Source organism: Lutjanus erythropterus, chromosome 3 (assembly GCF_056507025.1).
Source record: "Lutjanus erythropterus isolate fLutEry1 chromosome 3, fLutEry1.hap2, whole genome shotgun sequence".
NCBI lineage: Eukaryota > Metazoa > Chordata > Actinopteri > Lutjaniformes > Lutjanidae > Lutjanus > Lutjanus erythropterus.
In genome coordinates, this window is record NC_139319.1 from 4,272,934 (window position 1) to 4,289,213 (window position 16,280).

General features: G+C 40.0%; 1 protein-coding gene across 1 annotated transcript; it reads left to right on the plus strand.

Annotated features, from left to right (window-relative positions):
- Positions 1 to 1,280: 1,280 nt before the first annotated feature.
- Positions 1,281 to 15,837, plus strand: LOC146329472 (ectonucleoside triphosphate diphosphohydrolase 7-like). Its single transcript, XM_084714738.1, has 14 exons — positions 1,281 to 1,538; positions 1,921 to 2,024; positions 3,399 to 3,581; positions 4,948 to 5,153; positions 8,024 to 8,174; positions 8,373 to 8,476; positions 8,615 to 8,674; positions 8,781 to 8,929; positions 9,980 to 10,146; positions 11,770 to 11,971; positions 12,091 to 12,210; positions 12,303 to 12,388; positions 14,301 to 14,462; positions 15,388 to 15,837. Exons 2-14 carry the CDS (start codon positions 2,017 to 2,019, stop codon positions 15,602 to 15,604), a joined length of 1,815 nt encoding a protein of 604 aa, XP_084570864.1. The 5' UTR covers positions 1,281 to 1,538; positions 1,921 to 2,016; the 3' UTR covers positions 15,605 to 15,837.
- The last annotated feature ends 443 nt before the right edge of the window (positions 15,838 to 16,280 follow it).

Here is a 16,280-nt window from a genome sequence, read left to right on the forward strand (position 1 = left end):
ATAAACCTTTCATATTGTGGTGTGATATCAGTCTGTTTTTCTTTTCTCAGTGTGGCAGCAAAATGCTTCCTTATATATGACCATAAAAATACAAAATTTTAAAATATAACGTTAAAGGTAGAACATCTAATTCATCTTGTCCAGTTAATTATCTGAACATATTAAAAGTTGAAATGAAATGGATCAATAGCTGATGCAATTATGAGGACACTGTGCAGTTTGTTGATTTAGTGAATGTAATCTGCTAGCACTCCTCTTAGTTATCATATCAGTACATCTTGTGATAGGCTGATGGGGGACAGAAAGGTGTGCCTTCTTTCCTGTAAAATCTACTCACATCACTATAAACTCAGAAAGTTCCTTCTAGTGTTGACAAGCTTCCAAAACTACTCTTTGGAAAATCTCCCAAGAAGAATGATGAATAATTAAAATGTCCCAGTTTGAGTGTCCAGTTCATGACTCATCACACACCAACTTTTTGTTTATTTTATTGTATTGTTTTTATTATGACTTTCTTGAAAGAATATTCTTAGTCTGCTGACAGAAAACTATTATCTGATGTCAATCTGATATTTGATCATCAGCCATATGACTCAAAGACATTTCGATTTGTGTCATGAAACTTCAACACGTTTAAAAGTTGGCCTACACAACAAAGCAAAACTGTTGAATGAAGTAACAATCATAAGCTAGAAATTGGCAAATCATTTGCAGCAGCATATTCTGAAGTCACCACATGGTGGCATATGTTGCCTTCCAGTGTTACTCGGAATTTCTGGTGCAAAATTTCTGGGAGTGTCTTTACTGATCAAACCCAAATTTAAAATACATCATGAGACAAAATCTGGATATATATTATGAACAAATAAGTCAAAAGAAGGATTTTACTTTCCCTAATTCCTAGTCACCAATTACTCATGTTGTAGTTCACGTGTACTTCAGATTTTTATGCCTCTGCATTATATTTTCAGGTTGTCTCTCAATGCAATACCTCAAGTATAGTTTAAGGGATTTTTTTTCAAACTTGGCACAAACATCCTTTTTGAATTAAGAAATTGCTGATTCGAATTTGAGGGTCAATGGTCACTATGACCTCACAAACACATTTTGGCCATCACTCAAAAATGAATATGCTAATTATGACAAAATTTCACACAAATGTTAAAATTATGAAGTAATGACGTTTTATATGCAAAAGTTCAAAGGTCAACTTCACTGTGAAACCATAATGTTCATAATCATATTATGTGAGTCTGGACAGACATGGAAGTAAAACGCAACATGACGAGTTGGTGTTTCTAGTTCCAACAGCACCTGAACGCAGCAGACGCTTTCCAATTGATGACTAGCTACACGAGCTGACCGGAAGTGTGTTGGATTTTTCGGTCATTTCCTCTCCTCCGTCTCATCGTCCTGTTTTAAAATAATCTCCGAGAAGTAGAGCGAGAGAAGAGAACATTTTGTGATCGTTTCTGTCGAAAGAAGAACAAATTTCCCTGACGGACCGTACTGTCATGGCGGCGGACAGGAACATTTAGGTGAGTTTCAATCAGAGACTGATGGCATGTGGATGTACTGTAACGTTATCGGTTAGATCAAGATTGTACCGTTAGCCGGTTGGTAACTGAACAGCTGCTAACCTATATAATAATTGGTAACGTTACACAAGTCGCCTGTTGTTGCTAAGGTGTATAAAACAATATATCCAATATAAATTGTAGTCTTTGTCGTTTATTCCGTCCAGCAGGCCAGCTGTTCTGCTTTTTATGCAACAGTTTTATCTTATATAACAGGGAAAGAAGCCAATCACTCCTCATCTAGTGGCCTGTATTGGAGAGAACTGGTGTGAAACAAAATTAAACGCCATTTTAGAGGGCTGTGTAGTCGTATTGATCCTGTTGTCCCTCTTCTTTCTTCCAGGTAGAAGAAAGATCTCTGTGCAGGATCCTCAAAATCAGACCTCAGGCACCATGAGGTGACGACTGTGACATCTTGTAATTCTGCCGACGTGGACTTATGGCAAGGTAATAAACTGATAATAACAGCATCTTTGGCACTAAATCACGTGCACTAGGGCAGCAGCTAGTAGTTGTTTTCATTATTGATTAGCCTACCGATTAATTGTTGAAAAATGCTCATCACAATTCCTCAGAGTCCAAAGTGACACATCCAGATTGCTTTTTTTATGCAACCATCAGTCAAAAAGTAGACCTCGACATATATATGTGTGTGTGTGTGTGTGTGTGTGTGTGTGTACATATATACATATAAACCTATGGATATTTACAGCCTCATATTCGCTTATCACAGCTGTACTGGTTCATATATCACACCTTGAGGCAAAAATGAGTTGTGATATTTGGCTATAAATACTGACTCGACGGTATGACAACTTTTTCTCTTTTCTTATTATATTTTACTGAACATAATGCAGATTGTTTTCATTTTTTAGCTTTATAGGTGGCATTTTTTGTTTATTTGATCATTTTTTTAGATTAAGTGATCTATATATAGGGTTATATAGTTATATGCACATTTTTTAAAATAGTTATTAGTTATTTATAATTATTAAAAATACTGGAAAGTTCAGTCTTGTCAATAAAGTTAGATTGCAAAATATCCTGCCTCCATTAAATATTTCAGTCAACTTTCGAGGGATCATTACAAAAAGTGTGTGTTTATGTATATATTCTATATTCTCTCTATTATATTCTTCTGTATAAAGAATATTGGCTGCTAGTATATTGATATTATATATATTTTTTACTCCCTAATATCGATCTTGCCATCTGCCATAAATTCCAGTATCTGTTGGTCTCGATCCAAATCCCAAAGAAAAGTTCAAGTTCAGGGTTGTTTATTTGTCATTTCCACATTCAGAGTGTATATTAAGGTAGAGTTGTTTCTCACAGCTCAAGGCGATAACACAGAAGAAATAAACAAACATACAATGTATACACAGACGTCATGCACACAGTAATTACAGATGACAACAGAACTGCGAGGGTGTTTGACGGTTGGCATTTAAAGTGCTGTGTGCACATCTGTATGTAAACATAGTGAACAGTGGAGCAGAATAATTAGATAGTGTGGCTGGCAGAGTAAATCAGTTATCACAGTTATCAGTTCTTAGCAGTCGACGTGCTCAAGACTCTTCATGAAAGACTAAGAAAAGCAGCAAATCCTCACATTTAAAAAACTGCAACCAGCAGCTTTGCTTAAAAATGACTGAAACCATTAATTGATTATCAAAATAGTTGGCAAATAATTTTTTGTTTTATTTATATCAACTAATGACTAATTACTGCAACATTACTGTGCACTGTAACTTTTGTATATAACAGGTTATACAGCCTGAAGCATTTATAGTAGTTTTTTATCATGTTCTTCCTCTACAGGATCACTTTTTCCTGCCTGCCAGCCTCCTGGTACTGCAGCGTGTCCCTGCTGTCTCTGGGTTGTTCTTCCAGGCAGAGACTGCTGCTGCTGCTCCTCTTCATCACCTCCACCATCCTCCTCCTGGGAACCTACCAGAGGCAGCTATGGGGCCCCCAGCGACGGCCCGGGGCCCGAGTCAACATGTGAGTAGACAGATTCACCGATCATTGGAGATGAAAGTCTGTTCTGTTTATTGATTATTCAATCAGCTGTTTGGTCCTTGACATGTCAGAAAATAGTGAAAAATGACGATCACTGTTGGTGATGTCCCAAATGTCTTGTTTTGTTCACAATCCAAAGATATTCAGTGGTCAGATATAATGGACTAAAGAAAGAAACCAGAAAATATTCACATTTGAGAAGCTGAAACAAGAGAAGTCTTATCGATCAGTTGAGTAATCGTTGCAGTTCTGTTTTTTTGTCTTCAAAGTTTCATTTTCAGGATTCTGGAAACAAAAGACGTCTTTCTTTGTAAATTAACATGCGGTGGAGCGTGAGGACAATCAGTTAATGTTGTTCAAAACCTATATACTTACCCGTTGCTTTTTTCCCCCCAGGGATTAAAGAAAAAACAATAACTCTTAAGGTAACGTCACGTCACAGGATGGTGAAGTGATACGCTGTAACATGCTTTAACATTAAATGCATTTCATATTTGACAATGAGAGCCATGCTGGGAATAACCGACACAGAGGAGGTGCTGGAATATACCTTATTGATACAAAAACATATATAGTTCATGCATATTGACGTATGCGGTTTCACCATGAATACACGTCAGATATTTTTCCTTGAATATGATTGGCTGTTTGATACGACCCCCGTCTTTCAGCTGAGCCCGACAATTTGTAGCAAGACTGGAAAGTTCTCAGTAAACACAGACAGCTGATAACCAGCTGTGTGAGGACAGTTATCACATTTGTTTTTGAAGCCAGACGGCTTAAAAGTGACGTGAACTCACTTTGTGAGACTGACTGCAGGTGCTTTCTTTAGTAACCAAGGACAGATAGAGATACACAGATGATTTGTTTGAGTTAAAGGCACAGTTTTATTTGCAAATTCCTTATAACAGATTCTTCCCACGTCTCAACCTGTCTCAGTATGTGTCTTTATTTAGACATGTACTGAAATGCCCAGCATCTCAAAATGTTTTATATCTCCTGCATGCTCATGAAATTTTTTTGTGTTGGGAATCAAACTTGTATGCCTTAGATGCCAAACTTGTAGAGCAGTAATAAAACATGTAAACATAGACAGCAGAGTTTGGTCTGGTACTATTGTTTTTGTGAAGGGCCAAATATGCTTCCTGCTCTAAAGTTGTTGGTTTTAACATATTAAAAAATAAATAAGTTTTGGTCACTTATTTCAGACGGATCTTTTGAACGGATTCGTCAATGATGTTTTTACATATTGAAACAGGAAGATACAGAGGTGTTTGTGAAGATGAAAGAATCTGTTGTTGTTGGGAACTGAAATTACATTCATTTTATTTTCCTTGTTTTCCTGCAGGTACCTCTCCATGGCAGAGTCCATGGAGGCCACTGATGTCCTCAACCCTGCTCTGAATTATGGGATTGTAGTGGACTGTGGCAGCAGTGGATCCCGGGTCTTTGTGTACTACTGGCCCCCGCACAACGGGAACCCTCACACCCTGCTGGACATCAGACAGATGAAGGACCGCGACCACAAACCAGTCGTCAAGAAGATCAAACCCGGTGAGGACGCGGCGCTCAGTTGTAGCTGAACAGTCCTTTGTTTGTTTTTGGTCAAATGTCCTAAATTCTTAAGAAGTCTTGCACACAAACACTCCAGCAAATCTTGGTTCTTGGCTTGCAGAGGATCTGTGTATTCATGCATGAATGTGTCCACTGTCCTCTATAGATAACTGTAGTTCCTTTGTGCACGACAGACTCATTCTTTCCGTTGCCTTCTGGGAAAGAAAATGGAACAATTCTTGATCAGCTAAGCCAAAAGCAACAATCCTCAGTCCTCCATTTATTTACTTAAACTAAAAACTTTAATTATGCAGCAAATTGTAAGTAAGTGAAGTTAATTTTGTATAGCACCTTTAATAGAACAAGGTCACAAAGTGAAATTGTTATAAAACAAAACCAGAATTGTTGGAAAAAGGAACAAGCAATAAAACATGAACAGCAAAAAGACCTTAAAACACAGAAAAACAAATATGAGACAGCATAAGGCAAGACGAAGGCCATTTGGAATAAACGAGTCTTCAGCTGCTGTTTAAAGGCGTCAACAGAGACCACAGAATGTTTGTAGAGTTTCACAGTGTCAGAGCCGCCACTTGAAAGGCGTGATCACTGGGGATGCACTGATCAACTGGCCAGAGACTGGAACTGGACAGTGGCCAGCTGGGTAGCGTCTCATATCTGATTCTGTAGTGATCATATTCACACATGCGTCCACATGATGGTTACGTCATATGCGCGCAGCGTCACAGCCACAATAGCGCTGGTCACAGCCACACACGCTCAGACACATGCTTGCATGAAATCTGCATCTGCGATAGATCCCAAGAACTGGATTGAGAGAAGACAGACAGCCTACAAGGAGGTGGAGGGGTTGAGCAGCTGATGGTGCCACTGAGCAACGGTAAACCTTCTAGCTCTTCAGGCTAATGTTAGCCAGCAGCAGACCACCGCTCAGTTAAAATCTCACCTCCTGTTCTGGCTGAAGAATAACTTAACTTCTTATTTTTCTAACTGCAAAGCCTCACCTCAGCAAAGTGTTGCACTGTGTCAGTCTCCGCTTTGTTTACATCTTCCGCAAGATCTTGTGAAATCATGTTTGCTGCGAGATCTCACGAGAACGTGCTCTTCTCTGGTTCATAATCTTAATATGATAATTTAAAGGACTGGTTGTAACCTGGAGCACTTTTGGAGAAAAAGTAATTCATTGTTTTATTATGAACATCCAATTTAATTTTACATGAAAGAAAAGTTACAAAAGTATTTGTGTATTCTGTCAATTATAGTTCTTAGACTGAAAATTGGAATCAGCAGGTCAGACCCATAAAAAGTCAGAATCGGCCAAGAAACAATCACCTTTTGTTTTTCTGGACAACTAGTCAGCCCTGGTTAGCGGCTTCCTGGTGATATATGAATAGAGCAGGTCAGAGATACACTCATACCTGAACATGCTGGGTTCTTTGTATGAAAACAACAACTTTAAAATGAATCCTGAACCTGATGGGAAGCCAATGCGAAGAATATAAGATGGCTGTGATGACGTGGTGAAAAGGACAGAATTTCTACAGAGATCTGGTCAAACGTCATCTCTTGAATATTTTCTTATTGTTACAGAGGTGCGATTGAGACACAGACAGGTTTACCATGTGTTGTTGAGCTTGTGACTGCTGGCATGATGATCATTACTTATCATAGTTTGCCCCTTTTGCTCACGTCCAAAAAAGCGAAAGACAAAGTGTGTGAAAGAGACAGGAGAGAGCATTTAAGGAAAATAGAAGCTGTGTGAGCTGAGGAGTTTCAATAATAGTATTTCTGATGACATTAGTGTGTTAAGTACTTGAGTAATTGAGTCATGCCAGCAGGAAAGAGCATTCAGTCCTTGTGACTTTGTTTTATCTCGGTCACAGCAGGCAGATTAGATACGCTGGATTTGTTCCATGAACTGCTGTTAAAGGTTTTGTGGCACTTTGAACCCTACGACGTGATGCAACAACTACAAATGGAAGAACCTGTTCTCAAGCCCTGTTTCCAGGAACAACACTGTAGGTTCCACATTGATAATATTAGATATTGCAGTAATGATCACTGGTTTTGGGAATTCAAGAATCTGAATTTATTTTTAATTATCCAATTCACATTTTCATTTTTTTTTTCAACTATAGCTCAGTACCTGAGGTCTCTGAGTTGGTGCATAAGTCAGCTGATGATAAACAAAAAAGATATGCCATATATCAGGGATACCACAAGACATTTACGTGATTAAAAAGTCAACAGTATAATATTTATCACAATATTAAAAAACATGCCGACTTGAAAAATTCCTCTTTTTTCCTTTTAACTTTCCTTATTTAATCAAATAAAATTTGGACGCTCAGAGACTTATTTGAACTATACATCTGAGGAGCCAACAGCATCGGCGCTCGTGCTGGTAGCTGCCAAGAAGATATTCGAACCAGCTGGAAATCGCCTACACTCCCAGCTTCCAGAAATGCCTCAACAAAATGATTCTAATCACACAAATGGAGAGAATATGGTCACATAAATCTGCAGCATCTAATAGATATTTGAGCATATGGGGTCAATTCACTGACTATTTCAAAGATAAATAAATGTGAAATATGTCTGCCTGCCCGCCACCTGTACTGTAGGTATGCATGTCTTTTTTTGCATTTGTTTTGGTTTTGTCATGTTGTTCACATCTTAACTGAATATAAAACTAAAAACATGAAGTAGAATATTAAATAATACAGATAGATTTTTCAGTCTCCATTTAACAGCTTTAAATAGATGACTCATTTCAGAGTGGACATCATAATTCTGTATTTTTTTTTATTCTTGTACTGAAATGTACGTGTGTGTTTTGGTGGTTGTCTCAGGTATCTCCACCCTGGCGAAGACACCAACTCAGGCCAGTGACTACCTCCGTCCTCTCCTCAGCTTCGCCGCCGCTCATGTCCCACAGAACAAACACAAAGAGACGCCACTGTACATCCTCTGCACCGCTGGCATGAGGCTGCTGCCGGAGAGGTACAAAGAACAGCATGTGACGGTGTGACACACGCCATGCATCAGTTTCTTCAACTAAATTATGATTAAATTTATTTTTAACTCTTGGTCTGAACAAACTGTACAGTCCACAAATTTGCACAGCGATTGTGTTAGACTTCAGAGCACTGCGTGATGTTTGTGTCATTTTTCGTCAAGCTCAAGTTTTTCTGTCTGTAGCCAGCAGGCGGCCATCTTGGAGGACCTGGTCACTGATGTTCCACTGGAGTTTGACTTCCTGTTTTCTCAATCCCATGCTGAGGTCATCTCTGGGAAACAGGAAGGTGAGATATGTATTTACTGAATTAAGAGAATGCAACATTTATCCTAAACCTGTCATTTCTAACTGCTGCCTGTGTTTTTTTTGTTTCTCGACATTTTGGCTGTGATGACATGTTTCCTGTTTCCTCTCAACCCCAAAGGAGTGTATGCATGGATTGGCATTAATTTTGTATTGGGCCGCTTTGATCATGCTGATGAGGGTGAGTGTGAAGGTTTAATGTTAACAATGTTTATTTTGGTTTTTATGACACCTCTTTCTTCAGATGGCACAAACTAACATATTAATAATACCATCATGTCTCTCAGATGACGCCACAGTTGAGGTGACAACAGGGTCTCAGAACCAGCAGCCAATCAGCAGGCGGCGCACAGTTGGCATTATCGATATGGGCGGAGCTTCGCTGCAGATTGCCTATGAGGTGCCCGGCGCCATCACCTTCAGTTCACCACAGGAAGTAAGGAAGTGCTGTGAGACATCTGTTACTGATGGGGGTGACGGCATTAAAGGGATAGTTTGGATTATTTGAAGTGGGGTTGTATAATAGAGGTAATTATCGATAGTCAGGTTATCACCTACAGTAGATTGCAGTCGGCACGCCCACAGTTTAATGACTGATGGATGCACTAATGAATGATTACTGGTGTAGGAAGTTAGTCAGTTAGTTGTGCTGTTGGTGTTTTAAATGGTTAGTTTGGGTTCACTGAAGTCACACAATAACACAAACAAACAAACAGGTCAAGACTCGTGTGTTCAGAGGCACAATTGTTGGTTTTGCAAGCGGAGTCTGGAAGCTTTGGAGAGAGCAAAGTAACAGTGGGTTCACATGAGAAAAGGCTGTCTGACGGCAAGGTAAAGGTGAAATATAGCATACATTTAAATTAATATTAATGGTTTTACGTGGCTAAAATGCATTTTGTTGCTGACTTTGTCCACAGCAGTACATTTCTTAGCTTCCTACTTCCTTATGATAGAGCTGCAAATTCTCTGCTGATTGTCTTTATTAATCATTTGTTCTTTAAAGTAAGGGAAACACATTGAAAAACTTATTTTGGCAGCAAACTGTCAAACCCCTAAATATTCGGTTAACACCAAAAGGAGCATCAAATTCTCACATTTGAATTCTTGGAACCATCAGTTATTTGTCATTTTTCTAGGGATGACCCGAATGCTTTGACGCTTCTACCATTGCCATGGTAAATGACGTCTGAATCAGTATTTGAATGCTTCATTTTCAAATTCAGTATCTCAGAGTCCAAGGCGACATAATCAAATGCCTTGTTTTGTGCGGCAAACTGTCCAAACCAGTCTGCCGCTTTGAACATTCTTGAGTAATTCACACTGAAGCATCGAAGTCCCAGAAAAGCATCATCAGAAGACATTTTCCCTGAAAAGTGACAAACAATTAATCAGCTATCATAGTAGATGTATTTTCTGTCACGTTCTGTAATGTTGAGCCTTTGCGTCGGTCTTGACAGCTGGTCCGGTCCGTGTCTGTGTTTTGCAGGAGGAGGCAGGGAAGAGCGTCCTCGCAGATTTTAATCTGGGCTGCGATGTCGAGCACACACAACATGTTTACAGAGTCTACGTCACCACGTTCCTCGGCTTCGGTGGAAACATGGCCAGGCAGCGCTACGAGGACCAGCTGGTCAACAACACGCTGGCCAAGAACAGGTCCAGACTCACACATGCACACATTCACACACACAACGTATTATTGTTTTGGCCGCTAAGCGTGCCTTCATATGTTACAGATGGCATGGTTTTATTAGAAACTGTTACTTAGATAACCTGAGCACATGGTGTAGAGGATTGGTAGCCTTTTTATGACTCTTTTATTGTTAGTGTTGTTCAAAATAAAGAGTATATTTCTCAGCATTTACTTCTTTAGTTAAAGCCTTTCTTACAATTGTTAACAAGCATTTATCTGTACTGAAGTTACTCTTTCTAAACTCTTAACACATTAAAACCTACAGATTGGCCAAATAGTTCATTTTCTGCCCAAAACCATATTTTGTTAATCAAATACCAAGTCTACATTTCAAAATGCAAAGGAACTTTCTCTACAACTTTCTCTAAACATGATCAAAACACAGCAAGCCCGTCTCAGTATCAAATCATTCTTTCACAGCATTAGTTCATGCTTTCCATAAAGAGTCATTTGTAGGAAAATGACTGTCAAAATACTGTTTAGGTATTAAACAAACTGCATTACATGCATTTCAGGTTTCAGTTCTACTTGCGACAATTTGAATGAAATCCATTGTTTGTTATATTTCAGTTTTGTTTCTCTGGTAACCACGATATTTTTGTGGTTGAGTCTCGAATGTGTGCATTTTTGGCAACATACTATCTAAAGTGAATGAGTCATCTTCACTGTGTAGAATATACAGTAGGAAAAAAATAGAAAGTGACAGAATTGCTGCAGTAAAAGCTTCAGTGGCAGCATGAAATCGCTTCTAGTGATCAACAAAAAATCCAGCGTACATGGCCTTTGGTTCCAAATGTGTAAAAATAAAACACACACAAATACAGAAGGTTACTCTATATAAGGTTTTACTCTACATGTACATCGACATTTCTCAGGACATTTTCATATTATGAATACCCCCCATCCATTGATCCTTCACTGTATCTCCATACCTAAATAAATAATACAGAGAATGTCAGTATCAATAAACTTAGTATAATAAATCAAAATATAAGTCAGTCAGTCAGTAAACAAAAAAGAAAAAAAGACACATACATATATTGATAATTTGCTTTATCATGTGACATTCTCTATACATGATGTGTGAGATCAGTCCTTGGTTACTGTCTGTTATTACGATAGTTGTGCAAGCATTTGTAAATAAGGCAAGAAAGATTCATAATTTTTTGTATTGGGAAAATGTAAACATTTTAGAAACGTGTTTACTGGCTGCATGTTCCCTGAAAACAACATGAATTTTGTTATCGGTCTGGTCCGTGACAGATGCTGCGCTAATTGTCTTTTCAGTTTTGAAACAGATTGGACGAGAGGATGTTAGCCATTGTAAAAAAAAAAAACACTGTAATGAAGCATGTTAAAATGTTTTACTGCCTCCAACACCTGTCAAAATGGAAATGCATATTTTCTGTGAGATCCAACCAGGTGGTACATGATGCAAAATGTAGTTTTACAAGCTGGTCAGCAGTGTCAGTCTGTTGTTTATGGTAATTATACTAATATCTCCAAATGAATATGGTAATTACACATTGTAAAGATGCTATAATTGACGACGCTATGGTGAACTGCTGATATTCATGCCTGTTCAGGTTTCTAACCACGCAGACGGGCATGAGTGAGGACAAGCCATACCTGGACCCCTGTCTGCCGGCCGGCCTGTCGGACATGGTGGCAAGGGACAACCGCACGTTGTACCTGAGGGGTCAGGGGGACTGGACTCGGTGTCAAGAGGCTGTTCGACCCTTCCTGGGCCTCCACAACGGCACCATGTCACCAGGGGGCGTCTATCAGGTACCGATCTTCATGTCGGTTCCAAACTTTCATGATGGACGAGGGACGACGCCATGGTTTGATTTTTCATAAACAAACAAACAAAAAAAATTCCATGCCATGTTTTTGTTTTTTTACAGGCTCCCATCAACTTCAGCAACAGTGAGTTCTACGGCTTCTCTGAGTTTTTTTACTGTACGGAGGACGTGCTGAGGTTGGGAGGACAGTATGACAGCGAGAAATACTCCCGAGCTGCTACGGTACCCAGACATGAGTCTTTTCATGAGTAGCTTGGCTGAAAAAATTGTACGTAGAAAGTTTACCTATTGTGTTTGCTTTGGTTTTGCTGCAGGACTACTGTGCCACCAAGTGGACGACACTGAAACAGCGCCTGGACAACAAACTTTTCTCTCAGCAGGCCGACCTCGGCAGACTCAGGTATGTTAATCTCTCTTATCCAACTGTCTTCATCCTGTGAGTGACGCATATCTGTCATTGTTTTTTCTGTAAAGTTTCTATTCCTTGCCTGCTCAGCAGTGGTGGTTGTTGCTTTTCATTCTATATAACTAGTTCATCCTATATGTTTGGGGTGGTTGTGGCTCAGGAGGTAGAGCAGGATTGTCTCCTGACGGGTGGCGATTCAATTCCAGCTTTCCCCTGCCCACTTATTGAAATGTCCCTGGGCAAGACACTGAACCCTGGGTTGCTGCTGGGATTGCACAAGTCAGTGCATTCCTTTATTTCGCCTTTATTGGCAGGACAGCATTAGACGTGCAGGAAATGCAGGAGAGAGTGAGGGGAAGACAAAGGGCCACAGACATGAATCAAACCTGTGGCCGGGGTTGCATCAGGAAGGCCTGTGACAGTGTGTAATGTGCAGATCATAAGATTATAAAGGTTGGGCGGGACCCGGTTTGCCAGGGACAAACAGATGATCCGCCGTCGGGGAGAAGCCAAAAGAAGAAGCAGTTCATCTTGCGTTTAATCCTGGCAAAATACACCCACCTGTGAGAACACATCACCTCTGTGTGCCAGATTGCTTCCAGGAAAGAGCTACTTGATACTGTACGGAACAACAAATGCAGAAGATTCAGTTGCTACAGTTGTCAGAACGCCATCTAAGCACGCTGGAACGACAGTGATAAACATTAAGTAATAAGAGGAAACAAGCGCTTGTTTTCTTCAAATGACAAAATAATTTGTTAATGATCTCAAGATAATATCATTAAAAAAAATTGCAAGCACGGCCGTTCTCTGCTTCTGGACTTGTTTTAGATGCAAAGTGTGTAAATTAGTTACAAACTCTCCGATCTGCATCCAGCACGCTGCAGATTCTCCACGATGAGGCGCTGCTCAGTTATCATCAGACACCTGCCAACATGTGCCTGCAAAACGAAAGGAAAGTAGCAGCAACAGTTTCGACCCGCGCGTGTCGACATGTCACTATCAAAAGAAAGCTCCATTTGTATATAGCTGCTGCCATTCCAGGGGGGTGTGGATGACCAGGCGAGAAATATAGAGTGAAATTAAATTGAATGAATATGATTTATGTAGGAGAAATGAGCAAAAAAATTAGGAGTTGCTTCCCCAATTGTTGTTAATGGTTGATGATAATTGTGGGGTTGGGGGTGTGAGCTTTTTTGGCTTCTGAGCGGGGGGTCATGCCAGAAAATGTTTAGCTAATGACTGTAAAACACCAAAGATGATAGGATTTTGTAAATTAATTTACAATTTTGTTCCCTTTCTAAATATAAATCAGGCTCAACAGTGAGGTTTGGCAGATGCTTGATTTTTGGACAATTAACACTTGGGCTGACAACTGAGCCAAAGTGTTAATGTTCTGGGGAAATATTCAGAGCCAACTGTTCTACACAATGAACAATAGATATGTAAATGATTTCAGTAACACCGGAGTTTATAGCACAAATACTTAGCACCAAAGACAGAACTCTCTCCTGTCTCCTGGAGGACAGAAAGCATGTGATGACACAAACTCTGCACCCAGAGGACACACAGCCTTTATCACAAAATGTGCACTGGTTAATATTTTAACATTTTACGGGTTCAAAATGCAAATTATGTAACCTCAAACACAGATGGCCGCTTGGGAAAAAAGAACAAATTTGCAGCTGTGACACTCACTGTAGCACCTGCATGTGTCAGAATTGCAGAAGCGATTATTTATTTAGCCTGTAGGTGGCGCAGGTTGGACTGAAACTGCAGGTCTGAAATTGTTTGAGGTGCAGCTGTGCAGCTGGCTGATGTTCACCGTCTCTTTGCAGACATCCACAGAATAAACACCTGTTCATTTCTCCCTCTCTGACACGTCTTCCTGCTCTTGTTAATCCAGGTATCAGTGCTTCAAGTCGGCCTGGATGTACGAGGTGTTGCACTCCGGCTTCCGTTTCCCCACCGACTACCCGAGTCTGAAAACAGCCCAGCTGGTTTATGACAAGGAGGTCCAGTGGACTCTGGGAGCCATCCTGTTTAAAACACGCTTCCTGCCTCTCAGGTAACTCGAGGATTACGACGCACACACATACTGTTCAGAACAGAACCTGTGAAAAATCGTACAATTAATTATATCCTGCTTTCAGGGGAATAGATGTGATTTCCACCTCATTACACTGTCATCTCAATATTTGCTGTTTAATTTGCTTCACGGCTTCTCCCGTCTCTGTAACCTTTTAACATTAAGGTTCAGGAAATGAATCACAATATGCAGATTTATGCAGAGCATTATGCAAAGTGTGACATAATAAAAGGAAAACATATGAGCCCTTCAATCTCTATCAGGGTCATATTCCCTTCCTTTACACTCAAATAGAAGCCATTTATGTTATATTAGAAGAGCTCATTTGCAAAACAGATATCTGTTTTTATTTATTTTCCTAAATGTTTTTGTATCAGTCAAACAGGTCCCCTTTTGATCCCTTACTATGGAAATTAGTGAGAATTTAATAATCATGACCGAAATGTTCAGTGTGTAAAATAAACAAAGTGACAATAACACACAGAACAAGGTTTCTGTGGGGATAAATAAATGAATGTGCAGTTGCATTTAGAGTAACTGTTTGTATGTGGTGATAAAGGCTTTGAAGGTCTGGACAGTTTTGGTTTAAGTATTTTAAAAAAGCTTGAAAGGTGCTTGAATTTACTCGTACACAGCTGTATGAGTCCTGTCTGCATAAATATCTGAATAACTAATGAACTTCAAAACATGCAGAGTCGTGAAGGCTCATAGTTTGCTATTAAGCGTCACAGAAAATGCATATACTGTATTGGACAAACGGATGATTTTGTCTTTTATATTAAAGGCCACACATGAAATGCTGTTATTATTATGTCCATCAGTAAAGATCAGTACCAGGGATTGTATGAAACATGTGTCAGCGTGTTATATTTATGTCATCTGCTGCTCTTCGTGTCGCCTTCAGGGACCTGCAGCAGGAAATATTGCGGCAGAGCCACTCCAGCTGGCTGCGCTCTTCCTTTGTCTACAACCACCACCTGTTCTCGCTCTGCATCCTGGTGGTGGTCCTCGCCATCCTGCTCTACATCCTGCGCCTGCGGCGGATCCACCAGCGGGAGCAGCGGCAGGCCGAGGCCCTGAACCTCCTCTGGGTTGAAGACGGAGAGGCCCTCCTCCCCTGAGAAACAAGTCTGCGGCGGGAGGCTCCGGATGCGCAGGGTCTCGTGTCCTCGATGACGGGTTTGACTTACTGGAACCAAACCACAATACCAAGTCTCAGCCTAAAGAATGTGAGTATGGAGGACAGATAAGGAATCTAGAAATTACTCACCAGCTGAGGGTGTGACTTGGCGGATGAGGGGGAAGATCCAAGTTTTTATTGCGCTGGAAAAACATCATAGTGCAGAGACGCTTTAATGAGCCTGGAAATCAAACGTCTCTGTATATTCTTTGATCGTGCAGCTTTAAACACAGAGCCCTTCTCAGACTGGAAAGATGTTCTGTGTTCACTTTCAGACCATTTTGGAAAAAAAAAGAATCAACTTGGCATAACATGACTGAACAACTATCATTAGTTCTCTACCCAATTCTCCTAAGATCCAAAGCCATATTTCAGCCTAATTTAAAGGAGCTTTATGTAAGAATGTAAGAATCCAGACTCCTAACAGATTGGGAGGAGCAGAAAGTTGGGGTGTCCACCTCTAACATACACACGGTCAGTAATATTATATTAGCAATATTAGCAATGACAGCTGTTTTCTTAAAGCTATTACAAGGTGTTTTTAACTGGTCATGGAACAGTCTCAGTTTAATACTGATGCCTTCATATGACTTAAACAAGTTAACGTGATCATCAGC

Coding starts and splice junctions, on each gene's coding strand:
- LOC146329472 (XM_084714738.1), top strand. Junction 5,154..8,023: donor CGTCAAGAAGATCAAACCCG/GTGAGGACGCGG, acceptor TGGTTGTCTCAG/GTATCTCCACCCTGGCGAAG. Junction 11,972..12,090: donor CACCAGGGGGCGTCTATCAG/GTACCGATCTTC, acceptor GTTTTTTTACAG/GCTCCCATCAACTTCAGCAA.